At 32.7% G+C, this 25,483-nt stretch overlaps 2 protein-coding genes across 3 annotated transcripts; both read left to right on the top strand.

Moving 5' to 3' along the window:
• Positions 1 to 9,967: 9,967 nt before the first annotated feature.
• LOC130993676 (uncharacterized) lies at positions 9,968 to 10,915 on the top strand. Of its 2 annotated transcripts, none has more exons than XM_057918677.1 (3): positions 9,968 to 10,423; positions 10,492 to 10,601; positions 10,676 to 10,915. In XM_057918677.1, the coding sequence occupies exons 1-3, from the start codon at positions 10,180 to 10,182 to the stop codon at positions 10,772 to 10,774; spliced, it is 453 nt and encodes a 150-aa protein (XP_057774660.1). In that variant the 5' UTR covers positions 9,968 to 10,179; the 3' UTR covers positions 10,775 to 10,915. The 2 variants fall into 2 exon arrangements, with proteins under 2 accessions (XP_057774660.1, XP_057774661.1); XM_057918678.1 differs by having other exon boundaries at positions 9,968 to 10,393.
• Positions 10,916 to 15,517: 4,602 nt separating this feature from the next.
• LOC130993677 (40S ribosomal protein S10-1-like) lies at positions 15,518 to 18,946 on the top strand. Its single transcript, XM_057918680.1, has 5 exons — positions 15,518 to 15,929; positions 16,017 to 16,065; positions 16,244 to 16,523; positions 17,902 to 18,037; positions 18,744 to 18,946. The coding sequence occupies exons 1-5, from the start codon at positions 15,927 to 15,929 to the stop codon at positions 18,813 to 18,815; spliced, it is 540 nt and encodes a 179-aa protein (XP_057774663.1). The 5' UTR covers positions 15,518 to 15,926; the 3' UTR covers positions 18,816 to 18,946.
• Positions 18,947 to 25,483: the final 6,537 nt, after the last annotated feature.

The raw sequence follows: 25,483 nt of genomic DNA on the forward strand, positions 1-25,483 counted from the left end.
ATTTATTTTGCTATAATGTAAAAATTGATTAGAAATATATAAATAAATAAGAATGAATGAGAATTAAGGAAAATTAGAATAGAGTGATTATACGATGCCATATAGGATAAGATTTATTTTTCTATAATATATATATAGAGATAGATTTGTAAATTGTATAGTATATCATAGCTTGATTTCAACTTTAGCTAGCAAACATCCTAAATATATAACTTAGTATAGAAACTCACTACATGAAATACACATGATATATCCCGAGATTCAGTTAATCAGGTCAATTGTCGACTTTATTAATGAGTTCAAAATTATTTCATTCCCAACTATCCATTTCTAGTGTATATATGTATATATACTAGAAATGGTTATTTCTTGAACCTCTCCCTATATATATATATATATACACGAACTTCATAAGTACATTAATTTAATATAATCATATACTCTCTTTTTTTGATAGACCCTTTTGGACTTTCTTTGAGATACACTGTACTAACACTCATAATTAATTATTTCTATTATTGATCATATCAAATAATTAAAAAATAAATGTCTTAAACAAATTGTTGTGCCCACATCCTATAAAAGTAGGGGTACAATCGAGTCGAGTAGAGACAAATAGTGTCTTACTCAAGCTTGACTAATTAGCTAATCGAGTTGCTCGTTTAATTATAGATCGAACTTTAATCGAGTCAAATACAGTATCGAGCCAAATCGAGCTTTTTAAATTTAAATTTTTATTTAAAATTTTAGTTATTTTTATAATACATAAATTATTTTTCAAATATATAAGTTATTTTATTCACAACAATGTAATATATTTACTCTTTTCTTGTAAATAAATGATGTTAATTAGATACTTAATTCAAATATTACTAATTATAGTGTACAATATAAGACATTTAATTAATAATCTTATGTTTTTAAGATAAATCACTTAACGAGCTTGTTCACGAGCTAACGAACCGAGTATCGTCGTGCTCAAGCTAGCTTGACTCATTTAGTTAAACGAGCTGCTCATTAATTAAATTACCGATCGAGCTTTTATCGAATCAAGCGTCGAATAGCTCACGAGTAGCTAATTGACTCGTTTACAGCCCTATGTAAAACCCATAAAAAAATTAAAATATAATCTATATTCCCCTATTAAAATGTTGTATGTACGATGGTACGAGAGTCTCTCATATTACTGAATTAATTAGGGTGTGTTTGATATATAAATTGAGATAAAGGGTGATAAATAAAACTTAGATAAATAATATCAGGGGGAGGAGATATTAAATTTCGCAGTGAAACAGTGATATAAGAGCGGGCCTCTCGCTTAATACGGGTCTTCTTATTAATCAATATTGTTATCAAACGCTTAGATAATTATTTATCTATTTTGCTTTAGTTAGGGCTGTCAAAATACATATCCTAAAGTATATACACTAGCTAGCTTATATATAATCATATATATGTATGCTTACTAAATTAATTGCGCGGTCCATTAACCATATATGAGGTTGAAATTATTACAATTTTATCTTTTAATATAATCAAGTGTTGTATGGTAGTCCCCTGGTTAGGTCATGTTTGAACAGGAGATAGTCCATTTCATCATTTAATGTTTTTGGAACTAAGATCCCCAACACCTCACATGGCTTACACAAATTCGCACTTTAGTCACAAATTTTGGGAATTGTGAGAGACGTGTGTATCTATGTACGTAGTGGAACAATATTTCAAACCTAGGGTTTCTGATACAGTTTAATGTAAATCAGATTTACAAAAGTCAAAGATCTTCGACAAGATTTAGGAAAATTTCTGCATTAATAAATTTAATGTAATGGGAATCTTTCACAATACACAGAATAAAAATAGATAAAGAGTTTTATCACAAAAAAAAAAAAAGTTAATTGATTGTAAATTTATACATATATTATTATCAAATTCAATTTTTCCCACACATTATGAAATTAGTACAATATAAACACTATGTTACTTTTTGAAATTATTTTTTGAATTTTCTCCCAAATTTTAATTTCTCTCAAATTAAAATTGAGGTGGCAAAATTAAAATTGACGTGACAAGATATTATTGATCAAAACGACATTGTTTTAAACATTTTTTTTCCAATAAAATTCAAAAATCTATTTTTCTTTCGCATCTTCTCATCTCTCACATCTTAGCACCGCCCCACCAAGCCCGCATCGTGGAGAAGCATATGTGCAAGGCTGCTGTTAAATTGTTGTCGTCGCTTCCGTTATTCACTAGCCCTCCATATCTTCCTAATCGATGTAGTTTTCTCACCGCACGCTCGACCCTTTTCCACCCAATCAAGTCGGCTTTCATCACCCACATCTACAGTGATAATCTACTTGTGCCCATCACAAAAATCAAACTCCACTCGCCACGGTCGCACTTCTTCGTCAGCCACCATTCCAAGGAGTCCTCCACTAGCCGCTTCTCTGACTCGCTCAACTGAGATTCTACAAGGTCGCGCCGCATGATGTTAGATTTGGGGCAGGTCCCCCCAGAAGGTTTGCCAGATGAATTGGATGGACTGCAATGTGATTGAAGAATGGTACGAATGATTTTTTTTTCGTAGCATTCGTATCAAGTATGACAGATCTTGGAGTGACTGGAATAAATGGTACTAAAGTGCCTATTTGCATCATTCGTGCCAAGTATTGGCACGACAAATCTTGGAACGGACAGAACGAAAAAACTCATTTGTACCATTTCGTGTAAAGAAGTTGACAGTTTGTTCCAATTACAATTCATAAACAAAATTCGAATGAAATGAGCAAAATAACACAAAATATTACATACTAATTAAACTAAATCTACATTTTCTCTCTAGATCTGGAACTCAAACTCACAAATCTTGTAGATCTGAAGACGACGGCGCAGTGGTGCCTTGGTGGAGTTCACTGAATTATGGAGATGATGGCAACAATGGCTATGAATCGGAGAAGATGATGGTTTGGTGCAGGTGATGACATCGACAAAGAGAATCAGAGAAAGGGGATGATGACGGCGTCGCCGAAAAGAATCAGACAAGTTGATGGTGATGATGAAGAAGATAATAATAAATAAATAAATAAAAAGCGGACCAAGAGAGAGGGACTCGTCGGAGAGAGATGAGGAAACGAGAAGTGCAAAAGAAAGAGAGAGGTTGGGGAAGAAAGAGACAACGTGCGTAATTTGTACGTATAAATTTAGGATAATTTTATATACGCAAAAACTTCTGTACACCCGGTCTCATGTATGAGATGGGTCTGAGTTAAGGGCAAGGCGTGTATCGAGTACAGGCAGGGCGAGGGGCGGGTAGGGGCAGAACGCGGGTCAGGTTTGAATACTAAAAAGTAATTTATCGTGACTAGAAATAATAATTGGTGTTAAAAAAAGTAACATTTTACAAACATTATAACATTTCTTCATGTTGATTATTACTTTTCATCATAATAATTACTTCGAATTATTCATATTTTGAAACATTACCTTTCTTCACATCAGTAATTACTTTTTCTTACGATAATAATTACATGATCAAATAAGTACAAGTTCTCTGCCTCTGCCATTCACACCGTCGTCGTGCCGCGCTACCTTTCTGCCGATGCGCCCCAAGCCCCGCGCCCGTGTTACCTCTCTTTCCAGCCAGCGTGCACCCTGCATTGCTCCCATGCTGCTGCTCTGCCAACCACCCACTGGCGCACCCTCAACTCCGCGCCCTTAGCCACTCATTTCCTACTACGTGTAGGGTCGGGTCGAGTAAGACCCGTTTCTTAGGTGAAACTGGTCTTACTCAAGACCTAATCTTTTATCTACAATACTGAAATTTTAGCTAAAAATATTTATAAATTAAACCTATGATTAATTGTTTATTTACAATGGTTAGTACAAATTTCGCCAATCGTTTTTTTGAAACAATTTTATATTTAAGTTAGATGTAGGTGGAGGTAGGTGTTGGACTATAATTGTCACTCTTTCCACAGAACAAATTTAATAAATAATACTTTCTCTATTTTATAATAAATGTCTTTTTTTTTTCAGATCGAAAATTTAGGTGATGATGATTAAAGAGTAAAAATGATAAAAAGTGGTGAAGCCCACTTTTATTTTGTGACATAAATAGAATTTAAGTGGAGATGATTAAAAAGTAAAAAGATAAAAAATGGTGAAGCTCACTTTTTTTTTAAAAAATGGACTATGGAACAACTCAAGTGAACACTTGTTATGGGATTGAGGGATTACCACTTATGTGTCAAATTTATAAGAGATTAATTAATTTCATTTCCATAAATAAAAATATATTAACTCGATGTAAAGATTTTATTTCATGATTAAGCTGATTCGTTTCCCATTATTATGCTCTTACCTTAAAAATGAATGATGTTCTAATTAATGCTCATTCACACTTTCAGAAACTACCAAAAGTTTACACCATTTTTCTTCTCCTTTCGGACCCGTCACCTTTTGAGTTCAAAATTTTGTAGGCCACTAATTTAGGGGTGTTTTGTAAAATTAGACCATATTTTTTCGGGCTTATAAATTTGAGCCATTTATTATTAATTTCGACGTAAATGAGTCACATTTGGGCTCGGTCAGGCTATAATGTGGCTCACTTATGCCGAAATTAATAATAAATGGCCCAAATTTGAAAGCCCGAAAAAATGTGGCCTAACTTTGCAAAGTGCCCTAACTTAGTGGCCTATAAAATTTTTTTAACTCAATTAAATTGGTGGCTAACATTTGATTTTCACTATCCATTTCGCATATTTCGCACCATTAACACATTTGAGAATGTATATAATGAGAATAAGTATAAATAAAAGAAATATGAGAAAAATTCAAATAGTGAGATTTTAGATTGTCATGTAGAAGAGAAAATTAATATTTTCTTATTATATATAGTATAAGATGTCTTTTTATAAATATATAAATAATTATTGTTATCTTGAGGAACATATATATTTTTTTACACGGTGCATTAGGATATCTTGAGGAACATATATATTCCTACAATTTATTTTCGACCCTCCAATGTGTCGTCGAGCAAAGACAATTATTTGTATATTTTAATGTATTTTTAAAATGTTTTTTTAATTCATTTTTTATTTGTGTTTTTTTAATTAGGATTATTTTGTGATTTACTTTTACATGTGTATAAATATATCAAATAAAAGAATGAAATAAAATTCAACATCAGTGTTCGGGCTCTAGCTATGACGTCACGCACGTCTCACGTGCAAAATAGTTCGATCGAGCCCAAATGTGGCTCATTTACGCCAAAATTAATAATAAATGGCCCAAATTTGCAAGCCCGAAAAAATGTAGCCTAATTTTGTAAAACGTCCTAAGTTAGTGGCCTACAAAATTTTTGAACTCGTCACCTTTTAGACACATTGTATAAGGACAAAAACATAATAATAAATAAATAATATGTTTACTCGACTGATTAGCTAAAGAAAGAGACGAAATTTTATTCTAATTATGATATTAGATCATCAAGAGTTGAGTTTTTGAAGATTTAGGGTATAAATATTAATGAAATGTGAAGTGATAGTTACACCTAAACAGTTGACTATTTTTTTTATTTTTTTTTATTTAAGGGTATATGCCTATATTAATTAGGGCAATTATTTTGTAGCTAGGAACTCCTATAAAACAGAGCAATTTCCTAATAAACATTACTGTTCGGTTTGAAGAATTAGATAGGATTGGATTAGATTAATCTTATCATATCTTGTTTGATTGGGTGGATACGGTCCGTGATTCAATCTTGAGAGAGTGCCACATAAGATTAGTCTTGGTGTATGAGTCTTGGCTTACCCCTTATGACAAAATTAGTTTTGGGCCCAAGCTTGGCCGGTCGTGAGCAAATTGAAACTATTTCTATGCATGCTTAGGTAAAGTATGAGTCTATTTAAAAAAAGGGTAAATATCATGAAATGTTCCCACCTCAATACTATGTTTCTAAAAGTTAGTATAATAAGATTTTTTTCCAAAGATTTATAAAATATCTATATTTTTTATTTAATATTTGGAAGTCATACTCATCATTTAATTTCTATGTATTTTTAATTTAATACTTAACATAAAATAGTTAGATGTAAAAATTTGAAAATGATAATCATTTAAGAAAAATGTGTGCATCATTATCTCTCTAAGAGATGAATATTAATTATTACATAAGTCAATATTGAAATATCACTTATTTAATTTTGCGTCTATATATTCATCTCCATTCGTGACTATCAAGCATATGTTATCATTGTTTGTACTTCAAAACATTCAAATTTGTATCAATTGATCTAAATTGTACCCAAACATGACATCAATGAAACATAACAAAATCAAATAAAAAGATATCGCATATGTGCAAAATTCCAACACAACATGCATGATACTCCCTCCGTTCCAATAGTAATATCCCACTTTTCTTAATGGGACGATCCAATACAAATTTCTCATTATTTTTTTGGTAATATATTTTGAGTAAATGGGCTCACTTAGCCCTTCCAACTTAATAAAAGGAAAAAATGTTCACTCAAATTAAAACATGGAAATAGTAGCCTTTAAGACTTTTTTACCCTTATTTGAATTTTTAATAATTTATAAAAACTGAAAAATTAAATCCTATTTTGTTCAATTAAAAATATAATTAAATTAAATAAAATTACATCACAAAATTACCATATCAAATTTACCACACCCAAAATTCACACTCAAACCCTAACATCTCCCCATCGCCTCTGAGTTCTCACGCCGCCGCTGTGACGTCGACGTCCGACGCCGGCCGCCCGCTCCGCCGCCGTTCCGTCATTGTCCAGCAGCCGTAAAACCCCACGGCTGCTGCCTCTCCTCTCCCGTTGGGACGTCCGAACCGTCGCCGTCTCTCATCGGCTGCTGCCTCTCCTCTCCTCTCCCACTGCGTCTCATTTCCTCTCCGCTGCGACATCCGAACCGGCCTTGTGTTCATGGTTACACGGAAATATACTTGTTTACACACAAAAAATGATAGTTACACACATTATCAATAGTTACACATTTTATTCGAGAGTTACACACAATTTCGGAAGATAATGTGTGTAACAGTGCAAATTTTGCACTGTTACACACAGTATCAGCCAAAATTGTGTGTAAACGTGAAGTTTGAACCATTACACACATTTGTGGTCGATAATGTGTGTAATGAAGCATTTTGAACGGTTACACACAATTTGGGAAGATAATGTGTGTTTGCACTGTTACACACATTATCTTCCCAAATTGTGTGTAACACTCGAATAAAGTGTGTAACTATTGATAATGTGTGTAACTATCATTTTTTGTGTGTAAACAAGTATATTTTCGTGTAATCATGAACACAATGCGAAAATCACAAATCAAGAACCAACAACAACAAGAATATTCACTAATACTAAACCAAATCAACCAAATCTCGTTGTTTGAACATCATTACAAAGGGGATTAACACATCCCTCTAGTATCAAGAATCCAAGATTTACCCAACAAAATTTCAAAACACCATTTTTTCAAAAACCTCTAGACAAATTCCGTGTTATGAGAGATTAGGAGGATTTGACTTACCGGAAAAGAGAGGAACATAAGCAACATGGCCTTGGAGACAGCCTCACGAGACCGCCGGAAAGACGTCGCCGTAAAAAAAGCCGCCGGAGACGGTGGTAACTTGGGGAAGAAGACGGTAACTTTTTTTTACCCAAATATGATTTAACCCAAAATATAGGTTTTGTTTTTTTGTTAACTTTTTTTGATTTTACAATTTTTGAAATTTTCAAAAATTAGTAAAAAAACTAATTAATCAATATATATTATTAAGGGTAACTTTGTCAATTCAACACTAAAAAGGCTACATTTTCCATATATTTATCTTCATGGACATATTTTCCTACAACTAAAAGGTTTTGGCTAGAGTAGGGGTTTCACTATATATTTTCTCTCTATATCTAATATTTAAATAATTTTCACCAACCAACTTTATTTACTTTTTACATATTTTTAATTTCCGTGCCCAAAAGCTATGAGACATTACAATTGCAACAGAGGGAGGGAGTGTAACAAGTAAAAGCAATGCAAGATAATTATTTATCAATAATATGACATCTATATATAAAAGGGGAGTTTTTAATTTCCATCCATTTTTGTCTCCTTTTTTCTCTCTATTCTCCCACCAATTGTTTTCACTATTTTTCTCTCTTTATTCCTACTAATTTTCTCTCTCTTCTCTCTCTTTTTAATTCTTTTATGAACATCGTCAAATTTGATTCATGATTTTTTTAATATGAATCGTAAATTTAAGTTCGTGATAAGATCTTTAACATTCCTTCCGTCCATGATATCGTTTCCACTTTCCACTTTTGTCATTTTGGTTTGTCCACGATATCGTTTTCACTTTTGCTATTTGGGTCCGTTCACAATATCATTTTTATTTTTATTTGTAGCAGTAGGATCCACAAATTCCACTCACAATAATAGTGAGATTCAAACTCCACTCACAATAGTACCCACTATTATCAACTACTTTTCACCATTTTCTTAAAACTCGTGCCGTCCACAAAGTAGAAACGATATCGTGGACGGAGGAGAGTATGATATAAAAATCATCAAAAATAAATTTAAACGAATTAGTTATGAAAAAAATTAAAATTAAAATATTTTATTTTCTCTCTCTCTTTAGTATTTTCTACAACTTGTTATTTATGTTTATGTATGAAAATATTTATTTATTTATTTATTAACATATATTTTATATTTATTTATATTTTAATTATATTTAATATTTATATTTATTTATTTAAATATGTCGTTTAATTTTGATGTTCGTCGTGCATCGCATGGATGGACGTATTAGTCTGTATTGATAGTATATGCTTGTGGGAGAATTAGGTCAAATGAATTTAGTTATATATAAAATACTACGAATTTATATTAAATATTATGAATTTGTTGTTAAAAATAATAATTAATACTCCCTCCGTCCTGCTTCAAATGACACTAAATTTTTTGACACGGAAATTAAGGAATATGTGATAAAGGTGTAAAGTGGTGGTGAGACCATTCAAAAAATAGTGTTAAATATTTCTAAATTTGGATTGAGTCATTTAAAGTGGGACAATTCAAAATAAAAATAGAATTATTTAAAGCGGGACGGATGGAGTAAATTCAAAAAAAATTCAATTCTTTTTATAAAATTTGAATTTATCGATTCATTCAACAGAGTGATAGTATAAAAGATATCTTCGCCATATAAAATGTTTCATTGCGTCATCAAAATGTTGATTGTGTCGACAAGCCTCCTCAAAATTAGAACCAGCTTTGACGGCTCTCCACATGCCAATTTCACCATTATCAACGCCGGTAACCATATTGCCTGTGGCTGTGGCCGTCACAGAGGAAATGAATAATCCAATTTACACATGGCATATTGTTTCAATAAATAAACTAACACACATAAGTATTTCAAAATGAAAACAATCAAATTAATTATTTTCGCATTTGGCATAAATTAATTTACGTAGCCCATATAAATAAGTGTAAGTAGTGAAAATAATTAAAAGTATATAGGGAGAGAAAGGGTCCGTTGAAAAAGCAAATATTTTTGCGAAATTGAGAAGACATGAACAAATCAATAATTGTTCTGAGGATGTTAATAATTTTTATGAATAGTATATTGGTCTGGGGTTCGAAGCTTGAAAGATTGGAATTTCTAACTTATTAGATAAATACGTCGTCAGATCATCAATTATATTGATTTATTCGTAGAATTTTTTGATCTGTTTATTATTCTCATTTCTCATGAAAAATAATTTGTTCAATAAAACCTAACCATCATTCATTATAGTTTAACATGGTTATTTAAAAGAAGAGTGATTAAAAGATAAAAGTGACAAAAGTGGCACGATCATTAATGTTTGAGATATATCATTATTAATGGGACGGACAGAGTTATTATAAATGAGATGGAAGAAGTATATAATAGAGAGAATGGGATTGGGAGGGCGCATGAGCACGATGGTGGGTACTCTCCTTAGAAAAGGGACCATGAGTATGAGTTAGGTAGTCTCCTTCCTCGTCTCTTCCCTGATCTCATTCTCATTTAATTTCCCCCTTCCCCTTCACAAACATTCCTAACAGAAAGAAAAGCAAGCATTAAACGTAGAGAGAGAAAGAGGTATGGGGAACTGTCAGGCGGTGGAGGCGGCGGCACTGGTGATCCAGCACCCATGCGGGAAGCTGGAGAGGATGTATTGGCCCCTCAGCGCTACCGACGTCATGAAAGCCAACCCCGGCCACTATGTTTCTCTCATCATTCCTTTGACCATTCCCGGCGCCGATAATCGCTACACGCGCGTTAAGCTTCTCCGCCCCACCGACAAGTTGCTTCTCGGTCGGGCCTATCGCCTTCTCACCACTCAAGGTCTCTTTCTATTTCTTTTCTCAAAATTTCACCTTCTTTTAATTAATTTCGTCCTGTTTGTTTTGCAGAGGTGATGAAAGTGGTGAGAGCAAAGAAGCATGCAAAGATGAAGAAGAACATGTCGGAATCAGGCCATTTGCAAGACTCTGCGCCGCCGGAGACCAACCGTCATCATGAGGTAATTAATAATTATTCTTGCACGATACCATAATCGGATCGTTGAAATTGATGCTTTAGCTGACAATATTTCAGGGTGCAACACACCGCCAGCGGCCCACCGTAGGCGGCGGAGGAAGGCCCAAATCGTGGCGGCCGTCTTTACAGAGCATATCTGAGGCATCCAATAATTAATCCAATTTTCAATAATTAATTTTAGTCGTTAATTTTGTATAGCTACTAGATATTAGACTACCAAAATACTGACTCCCTCCTTCAACATAACACCCACTCATTTTTATGATTACCAATTAATCAATCACAATTTTATATTAACTCTCTGCACTCTCTCTATACTTTTACTTCTTTTTTCTTAATTTCTTCATTTTTTTTGCCAATCGATTGGACTTCTAAACAAACTATTGTGGATTGTGTTACATCTTCTATTCTAAATTCTAACCATTGGCATCGCTAATTAAAAAATACTATATTTTGATTGAAGCACAACGAGAGTTCATATTCCATTTTGAATTTATGAGTAAGGATGAATGATCAAATCAAAAGCTTGACATCATTCACCTTAATATATTCCTAATAATAGGATGCTTTATTATATGATATGGAGAAGAGATATTAGAGCCGTAACACCTCAACCACAAAAATAAGTTTCTATTTGTTTTGTGATTAAATTAAAAGAAAAAGATAAAGAAAAAAGATCACATCTTGGAGTCTAGCTAGGACAACTTGGCCTTGGCTCATAGAGCAGCTTTAGTTTATTGAGATATGCACAAAAGTGATTGGGTAGTAAAAACTTAAAAGCAAGTAGTGTTTGCACAAGTGAAGGGGCCATTTGTTGTAACAAGCTAAGAAGCAGAGATATTGTGATTGCATATGTTACCAAACCCTAGGAAAATATATAAGAGGTGAGGATATCTAGCTAGGCTCCATGTGATCTAGATATATCATGCTACACCTTTTCTAAATTTTTGCTTTCCTAATAAAGATTCCGACCAGATTCTGTCTTGTATTGTGTTTAAATCATGTTTTTGTAGCATACAAAGAGGGAGAGGTTCAAATAAGAACCACTAAATAAAATTAGAACAGAGAATTATTTTAAACCATTCGATCATCAAGATCTACGGTGGATGCATCATCTTGGTGGATGAATGCAGATCCTGGGTTCGAATTCTGAAGGGAGCAAAAAATTTATTATTTTCGGATGCATTAAATTTAATAGCGAATGCATTAATTTATATAGTAGATGCATTGATTTTAATGGTTCTTATGTTCTCACGATAAGTGTGGTTCTCACTATAACCGCACCCTATACAAAGATGTATATATATATAAATATATGTTATAGTATAAATGTGAGTGTATGTCATAGCATTTGGATGCCTTTACGAACATACTTAAATCTTTGAATGGTTACATTAACACCCGATTAACACCCAAAATAAATTTAATGAATTTGTTCTTCTCCAAGCCACCGCTGGTTCTTTTTAGGTTGCGTTTACTTTGATGGATAAATTTATCCATGAAAAAGAATGGATAACACAAATTTATCTATGCATGCCTTTAAATGTCTCCTTCTTTTTCCAACATTTGACACAAAAGAGATACTCACTATTTTTCCTTTCTTATTTTCACTTTAAGGATGAATAATATTATCACACCATTTTTCAAAGTAAACGCAGCTTAGAGAATTCTTCAACATCCCAACACGCTAAAAACAAATTCAAGAATCAGTCAACGAAAGAGCAGAATTTGAAGGACTAAAAGGATTCCATAAATACTTACTCATACTAGCTAGTATCTTAATTATGATTTTCTTAGCTGGCGATAACTCATAATTTTCAATTTCGTAACAAAATACGAAATTCACACAATAATTGGTGAAGACCCAGTTTCTTAGGTAGCGAGAAAAAAAAGGTCATAAAAGGCTTACTTTTCTCCAGGAAATGCGGAATCAAAAAAGCCCAAAATTGATCAAAATAGTGAAACCGTGGAAGTACCATGATTCTCTTCATCCTTGAATTCCAATATTTGTCTGGTTTCTCGAATATAGGGTTCTTGCTAGGAAATTTTTATTTTACATATGTATTATGACGAGGATAATTAATGGCCACGTTTAGCCATTTTAGATCGTTTAAATAGAGCTGATCTTCGGTATAATCGGATTGTCGGATTTGAAAAAAAATTCAGGAAAGGGAAGGAAAAAAGATGTTCATGTGGGGTCGGGCTCGCCGTAATGCTGATCGCCATTGTTGGAGTGATGGAGCTTTTTTTGTTTTGGGACCTACAAGAAATAAAAAAAATTAAGTTAAACGGCATTTAACGGCCAATTAACGCGGGGGCAATTTGCACTATTGTTTCGGAAGTTCAGGGAGGTCAACGCACCTTGACTGAGTTTGAGGGTTAAAAGCTATAGGGGTGCCAAGTTCAGGGGCTAATGTACACCTTAATTTGCCCTTTTTTTATTATTATTAATATGGAGAACCACACACTCATTCATTTATTTTTTATATGCAAATGTAAACGCATAAAATATTGGGAGGAGAAGATCATGCTTCACCGCATCTTGACATAGAAGATGAAAATCTTGAATTACTTTCTCAAAGCCAATTACAACAAAAAATAGAAATTAATGCGTGGAGAGCGAGTATTGCTAATGCTATGTGGGAAATGAGGCCAAGGTCTAAGGGTGATGAGAATGAAGAAGGTGGCAATGAGTATCACAATAATGACGATGAAACTAATGAGGAACACATGGATAACTAGAATCAATGATTATGCAACATTCTAATGCATTTCTTTAATTACATTCATATTTTTGGTATACACCGTGTTTTGCATTTTTCATTGTTGTTTTAGGAACACATAGATAAGAGCACGCATAGCAGAAATCTCTTCCAGCAGAAATTTCAAAATTATGCTCATAAATTCCTTCCTAAAGCTTTCCTATTTAATTTTAGGATCTCGATTTTATAAATACATACATCAGATCTCCTATTTTCTACATAAAAACAATAATTATGTGTGGGCCCTACTAATTATAAGCTTAAAATAAATTTGGGGTGGGTGTAAATTTAAGATTGAATTTAGGTAGATGTAAAAAATTTTGTGGGCTCCATCCAATTTAGGAGTTATGCTTGATGCATTTTTGTATCTCATTTTCAATTGTTTTAACCTAAATTTAGAGTTAGTGATGCATTTAGGTGATCTGCGGGGAGTGCTCTAATGACAATCAATGACTGGGCAACATTCATATGTTTTTTGATAGATATTTTTTTTTATTATAACAATCTATAAACTTATAAACTCTATGAAAATATAGATAAATCAATGTCACAGAATCTGCTAAACTCTACATAAAATTAAAACAATCCATAGAATTAGTCGAATCCATAGATTATAAAAAGTCTATCAAAATCTTTTAAATTCTTAATTGAATACACCTCCTAAATAAATATTAGTAGTAAACTAGCTAAATGGATCAAATTGTCATTACTTTTCAATCACAACTCCTTTTCTTTTCTTTTTCTTGTTCATTTTTTACAACTTATTATTTCTCTAGCATCTAATTATTTAGATCTCACATTTTTATTTTCTATCTCTGTCTCCATTTTCTCCGATTCAAACTCAGTTGCTTCCGTTGCAGGCGATTCAGTGCTTTACCTCCTTTTTTGATATATGGGGTTTTAAATATATTTGTTCGAACATATTTTGTGCTTAGCCCATCTATGAATGTGTTTCTTCTTTAAAAAAAAATCATTTTTCAGATCTAATCGTGATAATCTGTTTAGCTGTATTTCAAGTTCAATTATATGGTACAACTTGTACGTAAGAGAATTATTCGTACCAAGTGTTGTGCGTCAATTTTGGGACGAATGATACGAATTGGTCCATTCGTATCATTTGTGCCAAGAGATTGTGCGTAAATTCTTGGGATGAATTGTACGAAAGAGCTTCATTCGTACTAGTAGTTCCAAGTGTTGCGGGCTATCTATTGGGATGAATGGTATGAAAAATCTCCATTCGTACTAGTCATTCCAAGTGTTGCTCGGCGCGCTTGTCACCAAAAACTTTAGAGCCACATTTGAGGCCTTAAACGATCTCTTTAGATTCTAGGCCCTAAATACGATCTATTTGTCTTATAAAAAGCTTTTCGTAGCCAACGAATAACCTCAATTGGAGTTCAATAGCAAAAATTATGACAATCATACGGAAATTTTGAGAAATATTGGGTTCAAGGACAATCTCATCTGAAAAATGCAAATATTAACTAAATTTTAGTGAAATAATATTTGGACAGTTATTGAATTTGCCTATTTTATATGGCTAGTTTTTGGACAATCTCATCTGAAAATCCAAATATTAACTAAATTTTAGTGAAATAATATTTGGACAATTATTGAATTTCCCTATTTTATATGGCTGTCTCAAAAACTGCATCTATAAAGAATTATACTAATACTCATTTTATAAATTTACTAAAATACCATTACAGAATTACGATGCAAAGAAAGCAAAATAATTAATGAATAAAAATAGTTAAAAAGAAATGGATTATCATGAACTTATTTAATTTCCATCCCTTTGAACTTTTTTTTGAGGGGCATCCCTTTGAACTTTGTTGTGCCAATAAACACGGGTCATTCTATTCATAGCCCAATTTTATTCTTTATAGCCCCTTATTTCAATAATAATTAACAATTTATCATTTTACCCTATATTTCATAGTCTTTAATTAAATTAAATTTTTAGTAAATTAAAAATCAATATCTAAGAATATTTATAGCCTCTTACCGTGAATAATTCACTGTATACTGTATAGCCTCCAATTAAGAATTTTAAGAAGCACAATTTTCTTCTGTTCTTGCCTCGTTAAATTCTATACAAATCAGCCACCACAATCACAAAATAATCAACCAGTAGCTGTACATGGACATGAATGGAAGCAAAGTTGATGAATAGAGTTAAACTATCAATATCCCTCTGAATTAGCAAATTATCGGAACTCGAGTTTGTTTGTGTAAATAGATTTGTTTGTTGATAGATGGCTTTTCTTTTCTTATTTACACTATCGTGCCACTCATTATTTACTTAAATGAAGAAATTGCTAATTAATTCTAAAATCTGTATCCACTTCAAATAGAAGAGCAGTCAAATTTATTTGGGCTTCTCAGTTTATAACTACATCGGGCCTATTATTAGCTGCGGCCCACATTATTCGAATATACGTAAAAGCTTGGCCTCATATCTAGGGTTTAGAATCCCTCTCATCAGCTGCTGCAGTTTCTTCATCACCCTATCTCTCTTCCACCACCGAATTAGCTCAGCAGTCATGGTGATCTCGCGTTTCTTCTTCCGTGCCTAATGTTTTGGGATTTATGGTTCAATGCTGTGCTAATTAGTGTTTTTGCTTTTGCTGCAGATTATTTCGGAGAAGAACAGGAGAGAGATCTCCAAGTACCTCTTTCAAGGTTCGGTTAAGCTCATTAAAATCTCTCTATATTACATACTGTAACTATGTATCTATATCGTGGACTTTGTTTATACTTAAGATTGTTTTTTTTTTTTTTTGTTGAACGCGGTCAAGCGATAATCAGCTATGAATCTGCAAACTCATATTGGTTTTTCGTTAATATGTTATGTTTACAGAGGGCGTGTGCTATGCGAAGAAGGATTTCAACCTAGCTAAGCACCCCGAGATCGATGTCCCAAATCTGCAGGTGATTAAGCTTATGCAGAGCTTCAAGTCGAAAGAGTACGTGCGTGAGACCTTTGCTTGGATGCACTACTATTGGTATCTGACAAATGATGGAATTGAATTCCTCCGCACATACCTCAACCTTCCATCAGAGATCGTCCCCGCCACACTCAAGAAGTCGGCCAAGCCCCTCGGCCGACCCATGGGTGGCCCCCCTGGCGATCGCCCTCGGTAATAAACGCTCCTCACTTTTAATTGTTAGAAATTTATGTTATCCGATATCTGCTGGGAACACTAGTATGTGAAATGGTGCTAAATCTATTTGGCTTGTTAATTATGTGTGCTTGAAGCCCTGTTTTTATGATGATAGTATATGTGTGGTTTTCATCTTCTTCTTTTTTGGGGGTTTGGTAGTTGGATTTGGATTTCACATTTGCAGGAAACTCATATTTTCCCGAACTTCAGCTATGCTGCTTATTCTCCATGTAATAGCAGTGACAGGGCTGTATAGCCTTAGTGTTCCTGCACATCAAAAAACTAGATATTAAATTACATGTCACGCTGCGTATATTTAGTAGATTAGTATCAATTCCTTGCATTCTTCAATCTGGCAAGGCCTTCTGAGTTGGGGTTTTGCTGACCGAATAGCTGCAACACCTCTTGTCTGATCTGTGTCTTGCCTACTCTGAGTCTGTGTGGATTGCAAGGAGAAATGTAGATCCATGTAGTCCAGTAAAATAAAAGGTTTTACATTCATCAATGATCTCAGCTGCTGATATATGGCTCTTCGGATCCGTGTCGTGGTGAGATTTTAGGAGTGATCCTAGAAAATCATTCCCAAAACTCTCTGCTTTCCCAGTTTGAACTTCATCTTGTCTCTTCTTTACAATTTGCATGATGGAATCATCAAGCAATTGCTCTGTTTTGTCTGCTTCGATGTCGTCTTGTGTTCTTGTAAATTTTCTACGACGTGGAAAGTTATCAGTACTAACACTTGAGCTAAAAATGAGGTCTAAAATGGATTAAAATCTTTGCATGAGAGAAACATATGTAGTAACTGGACATTTTTCTTGCTTGAGGTTTGACCACATGTCATTCTTGATAGGATGACATATTCGGTATTTAGGTTTCCCTTTTGTTGAGCGTTCTTGGTGAAGCTTATTTTTAAGAAGCTCTCCTACATTATACAGGGTGTGTTTTGGGGTGGGGTGTATAAGATGATGTATCCTATTTTAGTGAACCAATGATAAGGTAGTTAAAACTAAGCTGTAATTCGAAGGATCAGATATGAATGAATTTAATATTACTATAAAAAACTTGCCCCTTTAGTAAAAGCTAAATTCTGATCCTGTCAAATGACAAACTACAATGTCTGGTTGAGTAGTTTTTCATTTTGAATTGATGTTATAAGCTTATTCATTTTGTTAACTTCTAAATAAGATCCTACCCAGTTGTATTTTATGTCTCAAGTTGTACTTTAAAAACATATCAGTTGATTTTGTACAGATTACAAAACTCCTTTGTGTCATTTGCCTTTGTCACTTGTTTCAAGACTCAAAATGTTATTTTGGCCTGTTAATGATGTATTCTTTCCGATGTAATGACACAGTGGACCTCCAAGATTTGATGGTGACAGGCCCCGTTTTGGTGATCGGGATGGATACCGTGGTGGACCAAGAGGACCACCTGGTGAATTTGGTGGGGAAAAAGGTGGAGCTCCGGCTGACTTCCAACCTTCATTCAGGGTAAGTCTTGCTCTGTAATCTATTTGTTAGATCATGAGCATATTCTGTTGTTGGCGTCTTCTGGACTTCTGTTATTTGTGTCTTCTTGAATTACATGAAATTTTCAAGTGATTTAGTTGGCTTACCTCTATTTACTATGATTTTTATTCAATCATTTTAGGTGCACGCCTTCTAGCAACACATGTCATGTAAAGCGTGTGCTGCTGCTATATGAAACGGGCTTCTGAAATGTTGCAGGCTGTAGATTTTAGGTTTCATTGAAATAGCAATAATAATAAAAAAAAAATTACCTTCTTCATCCTCAACGGTCAACCTTTACCTGCCTCAATTTTCTCTCTCTATGCATTCTGTCTTCTTTGAGTTTGAAGTTCCATTTTCCTTTATTTACCTTTTCTCCTTCTGCTTCTGGATACTGTGCATGTTCTATTTCATTATTTTTATTTCCATGTTTATTATGCTGATATGTACAGAGAATGACAAAATAAGATAAAAGGGTGTTATTATTTGGAATTCAGCTTGTAATCTGTAATAACTTAATACACTGATTAAAATCTCTAAAAAGAGTGATATAATAAAAAAATACTATTAGGATGATTTGGCTTGACTATTGTGCCTTGTTGTTTGTAATACACGTAAAATAGGGTAAATTTCCGTAAGAAGTTTTTTGATGATTTCTATGGAAGTGACATTTGTTGGTGCCATGCAGGGTGGTAATGGGGGCGGTCGTCCTGGTTTTGGCCGAGGTGCGGGTGGCTTTGGTGGATCACCTTCAACCTAAACTTCTCTTGTTGTCTATTGCGTAGTTTTTTTATTAGATTTTGCGAGTTGGAATTATGTCAAACTAGAACTTCTATTTTGCATGAGAAATTGTTCTATTTTTTCGGGTATCATATATCTTGGTTTGCGTTATTGGTTTGTTTGTTAGTTATGTTCATGGTTTAATTTATTACGAGTACTATTATTATTATTATTATTATTATTATTATTATAGCATATAATCTTTGTTTCTTAACCATAGGCGGTGGTGGCCACTTTTCTATTTTGGTTTGTTTTATTAAAAGTGATCACTTTTCAAAATAGTAAAAATTTGGGCTTAATTAAGTCTATTAATTTAAGTTTAATTAAGCTATTATTATTATTATTATTATTATTATTATTATTATTATTATTATTATTATTATAATAAAATGTTGAAATTTTAGAAATATACACACATTGCATATATATATATATATATATATATAGGGGTGTAAATGAGCGGAGTCGAGTCGAGTATTGCTTTGCTCAGACTCGAACTCGGTTGTTTTCATAAAGCTCGAGCTCGAGCTCGAGCTCGACTCGGTCGAGCTTGATTTTTTTGAGCTCGAGCTCGACTCAGTGCCATATTCGCGAGCCCGAGCTCGACTCGATTAAGCTCGATTACCAGTTGCACCAAGGAAGGAGAGCAGTTGCGCCGGGCTAAGAAAAGAAATGCAGTCGCGCCGGGCTGGAAAAAGGGCAGTCGGTGGTGGTAGATACTATTGCTGTCGCGCCGGTCGTCGGGCCTGGAAAATAAGAACCAAAGGCGGCGCCGCGGTGGCTCCGTGCTGCACTGCTACTGCTGTCAGGCTCATCGGAGCTTCCCCGGGAGGACGAGCTGCCGTCGCGCCGAGTGCTGGAGTGTGTGTCAGCGGTCGCCGGTCAGCCCACTGAGAGAGAGAGAAAAGAGATTTGGGTGGTCTGGAGTGTGTGGCAGCGCGTGATTTCATATGGTTTGGATTTTGTGTAATTGTTAATTGTTACAATATAATTGGGCTTGCGACTTGGGCCTTCTTGTGGGTTGAATTATATTTATTTTGGGCCTATATAATATATATATATAGGGGAGGGCTAGAATAAAAACACTCTTAAGTGTATAAAATATAAATGATTTTCAGCCCTTAGATCATCAAAGATCTACGGTTGATTCGTAACCCTGTTGGATGAATTCGTGGTCATGGGTTCGAATCCCAAAGGTAACAAAAAATTATTTTTCACAATTCGTAACCATGTTTGATGAATTCGTAACCATGTTGGATAAAATTCGTATATTAAAAAACGTTTATATTTATATTTTAAGAAGTGTTTTTACCGTAGCCCTCCCATATATATATATATATATATATATATATATATATATATATATATATATATATATATATACTTGTTTGGGCTCGATTAGGCTCGCGAGCCTAACGAGTCGAGTATCAAGAAACTCGAACTCGGGCTCGGTACCTAATCGAGTAGCTCGAGCTCGAGCTCGACTCGACTAACATCGAGTCGATTTCGAGTAATTTTCGAGCCGATCCCGAGTAGCTCGCGAGCTAGCTCGACTCACTTACACCCATATATATATATATATATAGGGGAAGGATCATGTGTAAACATTAAATATTTGTGAGAACGGGGAACCAATTATAGCCGACGATTTGTTTAGATCTAACGGCTGCCAAATCACAAACATATCCGCAGTTGTTTAAGGAGTTAAGGGGTAATTTGTCATTTAACAATTTACATAACCGTATACTTCCTAAAATTATGCGATATTGGGTGTATCAATATCTAATGTTGGAAACTTATTAATTACCACATATTGAGGTTTAACCTCTTTCTTTATTTCATCGGCCTTCACAATATTCCATGCCATCTATATTTTGAAGTTTATCCAACAATGTCTAATGAATGTTAGTTTTTAATTCGATTTAATAATTATTTTCGACTTTACACACATTATTCATCTGCATATATCGTCTTGTTCATAGCAAATAATAATATTAATCAGTTTCTTGTTCATTATTTTTATCGTGTATTTTTGTGTTAAATGGAGATTAAATTTATTTTCATTGTTGAAATGTACGTTTGATTTTTATTTAAATATCTTTATTCTTTAAAAAAAAATTATACTATTGAATCTGATTCACAGATTAGTTTGTTATAATTTATACATATAAATATTCATCAGTGAACGGATAATACATTGTACAAACAACTTATTATATTTCATTGTTTATTGTCTCGTACATATTATTTAAACAACAACAAACATTGTTATAACTGTATGCGCATATTCAATATGTTACTATTTTACCTTGTAATTATGTGTTTGTTCATATTGATTAATTATGTGTTTGGATCATGCAACAAAATGAACGATTAACATATAATGAAGTAAATAGGGTCTAAATTTATTAATATAACTAATTAAGTTCAAAGCGACATTATTCAAAATATAGTCAATACCATATGGTCATAACAAGAACACGTGAAGAAATACTACTCACAAGGTTCGACATTAGCAACACTAAATTGGCCTTGAAATCTCGATCAACTCATAGCTCATGATAATGTTCAATCTTTAACACAATTGCATTCACTCTGCAGAATAGATGTTGATTGTACGCGTATTCAGCTTTGGAAATGCGTCCCCTTGAGCATTTACCGACTCCCTAGGTTAAGTAGACCAATGCCCTCTGTGCTTACACTTTACATCTTTCGAATTTTTCAGTTTAGTCTTCTTGAACAAATGTCACTATACCTTGAACATATGTGTCACCATCAACGACAACAACCAACTTTTCTTTCACATGACTATTCCTTGAAAGCAATATGAAAATGCATCACATTGTTATTCACTTGAACCAAAATATGTGTAGAAGCATTAACAAACTCAATGAACAATATTACATTGCTGATGAACACAATTCATGAAGAATGTGAACATAACTATATTAAATTGAACACCAATATATCTTCATTGAACAATATGTTCAAATATGGAGAAAATTCTAAAAGCATTTATGTAATAGATAATGATAGGTTCAAATGGTAGGTGAAAGAGTTTGGATGATATCATAACTTTAAAAACACAACTTCAGAAACCCATTGCTATATTTTTTTCGCAACATATATTGTTGATGAACAATATTACATTGCTGATGAACACAATTCATGAACAATGTGAACATAACTATATTAAATTGAACACCAATATATCTTCATTGAACAATGAGTTTAAATATGGAGGAAATTCGAAAAGCACTTATGTAATAGATAATGACAGGTTCAAATGGTAGGTGAAAGAGTTTGGATGATAAAATAACTTTAAAAACACAACTTCAGAAACCCATTATTAAATTTTTTCGCAACATATATGGTTGATGAACAATCTTATGTTGCTGATGAACACAATTCATGAACAATGTGAACATAACTGTATTAAATTGAACACCAATATATATTCATTGAACAATGGGTTCAAATATGGAGGAAATTCGAAAAATACTTATGTGATAGATAATGACAGGTTCAAATGGTAGGTGAAAGAGTTTGGATGATAACATAACTTTAAAAACACAACTTCAGAAAACCATTTTTACATTTTTTTCGCAACATATATGGTTGATGAACAATCTTACGTTGCTGATGAACACAATTCATGAACAATGTGAACATAACTGTATTAAATTGAACACCAATATATATTCATTGAACAATGGATTCAAATATGGAGGAAATTCGAAAAGCACTTATGTGCTAGATAATGAAAGGTTCAAATGGTCGGTGAAAGAGTTTGGATGATAACATAACTATAAAAACACAATTTCAGAAACCTTAAATCACCATGAACAAACAGGCTCAAATACAAAAACATTTTCGGCGACAACGATAAAAAATAAAAGGGATGAACAAATCAAACCAAATTGATTCTAGAGATTTGCAGAGGAACAGACGGCGCGATAGAATATTCTAGAGTGCAAATGAAGAAGATGAGCGGTGAGAATGATAAAACATGAAAGGGCTGAACAAATCAATAAAAAAAAGGAAAAAAAATATATAACCAACTTATTCATAGATTTGCAGATGAACAGGCGTCGCCGGAGATAAAAGGCTCTATAGTGAAACTGGGAATGATGACCAGTGAGAACAAAGAAACATGAAAGGGATGAACAAACCAACCAAACAAAGTAAAATAAATAAAAATAAATCAACAAACAAACAAACAAATAAACATGTTCACAGATTCGCAGAGGAACAGACGACGCCGGAAATGGAAGTCTCTAGAGTGCCAATTGAAGAAGATGACCGGTGATAGTGATATAAGGGATTTGGTGTATCAAATAAAGTAATCCAAAAAACTGTTCACCAAAATACCCCTAAATATTAGAATTCGAATTTATATTCAATTTTTATGCTAAAAATAATTAAATACATCATCAAATATCCACCCTTGGATCTGGATTAATCTATGAACTAGAATGGTTCCTAAGTTTCACAATTAGATTAAATACACACTAAATACTGACCCTATATATATATATATATATACATATATATATATATATATATATATCTTTTAGGGCTTTATTTTTAATCTCGGCAAAGTTTTTCGTTAGAGAGCATTGGTTGGGTCACATTCGTGCCCACATTGGGCCCAGCCTACCGGCCCTTCCCGTTGCCTCCCACCCCCCCCGCTCCGGTTAATTTGACGAAGTATCATTTTTTGTTATTAAAAATATTATTTGCATGCATTAAAATTATCATTTGTAATGTATCATTGATTTTTATACAAAGTATCATTTGTGAAGTGTCATTTACCATTTAAAAAATATTTTTGTTGTTGTTAAAAGTGTTATTTGTATGTCAGCATCATTTGCTTTTATAAAAAACAGCATAGTGATTATCACGATACCTCACACAATATATATGAAACACTTTATAATTATTAAATTATTATAATAATATTAAAATTAAAATTTAATATTTATAGATTTAAAATAACAACAAACAATAAAATACAAACATATATAAATAAATATTTAGAGAGATAAATCTAGATAGTTTTGAAAGTATCAATAATCAAAGATATGAAAACTTGTTTTAATATCCGTCAAGATAATCATTTTGATATAAAAAGCATATTCCAGAAAATAAAAATATTTTATTTAACAAAAGTAATTCTGGACAAATCAATGGTGCATTCAAATGGTTATAAAATTAATCACGAACTTACACTTATTTTAGAAAATAATTTTTGTAGTTGGGATTTCCTAGAATGAAATTAATATATATATATATATATATATATATATATATATATATATATATATAGGCAAATGTTCAATGAAGAAGACCTAAATGTAATAAAGAAGAGAGAAGTAATCTTGGCCCTCCATATCACTTAATCATGTGGTCAATTTTCATCAAACTTTCAGCCAAATTATAGGAAGGATTCGACCCTCATATAAATAATGAAGGCTCATTTCGTAAATCAACATTTAATCTTAACCGAATTCCCATATTTAATGATTAAAAGATTCAATTTATTTAAGGAATATATTATTCCTCCCTAAATTAACGTGATATGCTTATATCAAATATTTGATATTGCATTAGAATAGCTTTTCGGCGCACAATTATTGTAATTATTCAGATGATTTCTGCGTCTATATGTTCATATTATTGAGAGTGAATATTATTGTTTAACTTCATATTCAAATCTATCATTTAAGTTCACAAGTTATTATATGTTTATGTTCGAATTCAATTTGAATTATTAGCAAATGTTTGATATTTGGGTTCATATAGTTCAGTAAATATTGTATGTTCGACAAATCCAATAAACAAGTTCAACATAAATAAACTTTGAATTTTTCAAAATTCATCACAAATAAACTTTGAATTTTTCAAAATGAGTGAAAATTCAATAAATATTATATGTTCGACAAACGATTCGAACAAGTTCAACATAAATATATAGCAAACTATAATTAACTTTTACTGAAATAAGATTCAAACCCATAAAAAAATGAAACCAAAAATCCAAAAAAACATTATGAACTTAACATTTCCCTGCATTGAAATTTCACAATTTGGATGAACTTATTATATATTTTAATGAACTTCATAAACTACCTAGATACTGCACCTCATAAGTATGAGGATATCTAAGGATAAGGAATTCATCGAATACCACTTTGTTATTAATCGAATAAAGAAAATTCAATATTGATGATTCAAATTTATTCAAGTACCTAACTTTGATTAATTATTGGAAAAATGTGCAGATCCATTCTTGTAGTAGATAGTAGCCCCTATAGCGTATAGCTCCCCATAGTCGAAGTTGGATCAAATTTATTCAATATAAATTTTTAATACATTTTTGTATGAACAAATATATAGTTATATCCTTCTTACTTTAATGAACAAATCTCATTTTCTAACTTACCAAATCTCATTCTCTAAATGAATAGTGTATTAATTATGATGAACGTATTTTACTGATTTGATGAACATATTTTACTAATTTGAACGTAATTTGTTGAGCAAATAGTTATATCATTTAAACTTTGCTAGAGTTTCCCGGATTGATAAAATTATATTTTTCGTTTAGTATAATGAATTTTTAATACGTTTTGTACGAACAAATAA

This window comes from Salvia miltiorrhiza, chromosome 7 (genome assembly GCF_028751815.1).
Source record: "Salvia miltiorrhiza cultivar Shanhuang (shh) chromosome 7, IMPLAD_Smil_shh, whole genome shotgun sequence".
Taxonomy (NCBI): domain Eukaryota; kingdom Viridiplantae; phylum Streptophyta; class Magnoliopsida; order Lamiales; family Lamiaceae; genus Salvia; species Salvia miltiorrhiza.

Excerpts from the sequence above, each read along its gene's own strand:
- LOC130993676 (XM_057918677.1), top strand. The coding sequence starts at position 10,180 with ATGGGGAACTGTCAGGCGGTGGAGGCGGCGGCACTGGTGATCCAGCAC. Across the intron at positions 10,424-10,491 it reads TCGCCTTCTCACCACTCAAG|AGGTGATGAAAGTGGTGAGA; the intron begins GTCTCTTTCTAT and ends TTTGTTTTGCAG. Across the intron at positions 10,602-10,675 it reads AGACCAACCGTCATCATGAG|GGTGCAACACACCGCCAGCG; the intron begins GTAATTAATAAT and ends ACAATATTTCAG.
- LOC130993677 (XM_057918680.1), top strand. Across the intron at positions 16,524-17,901 it reads CCCCCTGGCGATCGCCCTCG|TGGACCTCCAAGATTTGATG; the intron begins GTAATAAACGCT and ends GTAATGACACAG. Across the intron at positions 18,038-18,743 it reads ACTTCCAACCTTCATTCAGG|GGTGGTAATGGGGGCGGTCG; the intron begins GTAAGTCTTGCT and ends GGTGCCATGCAG.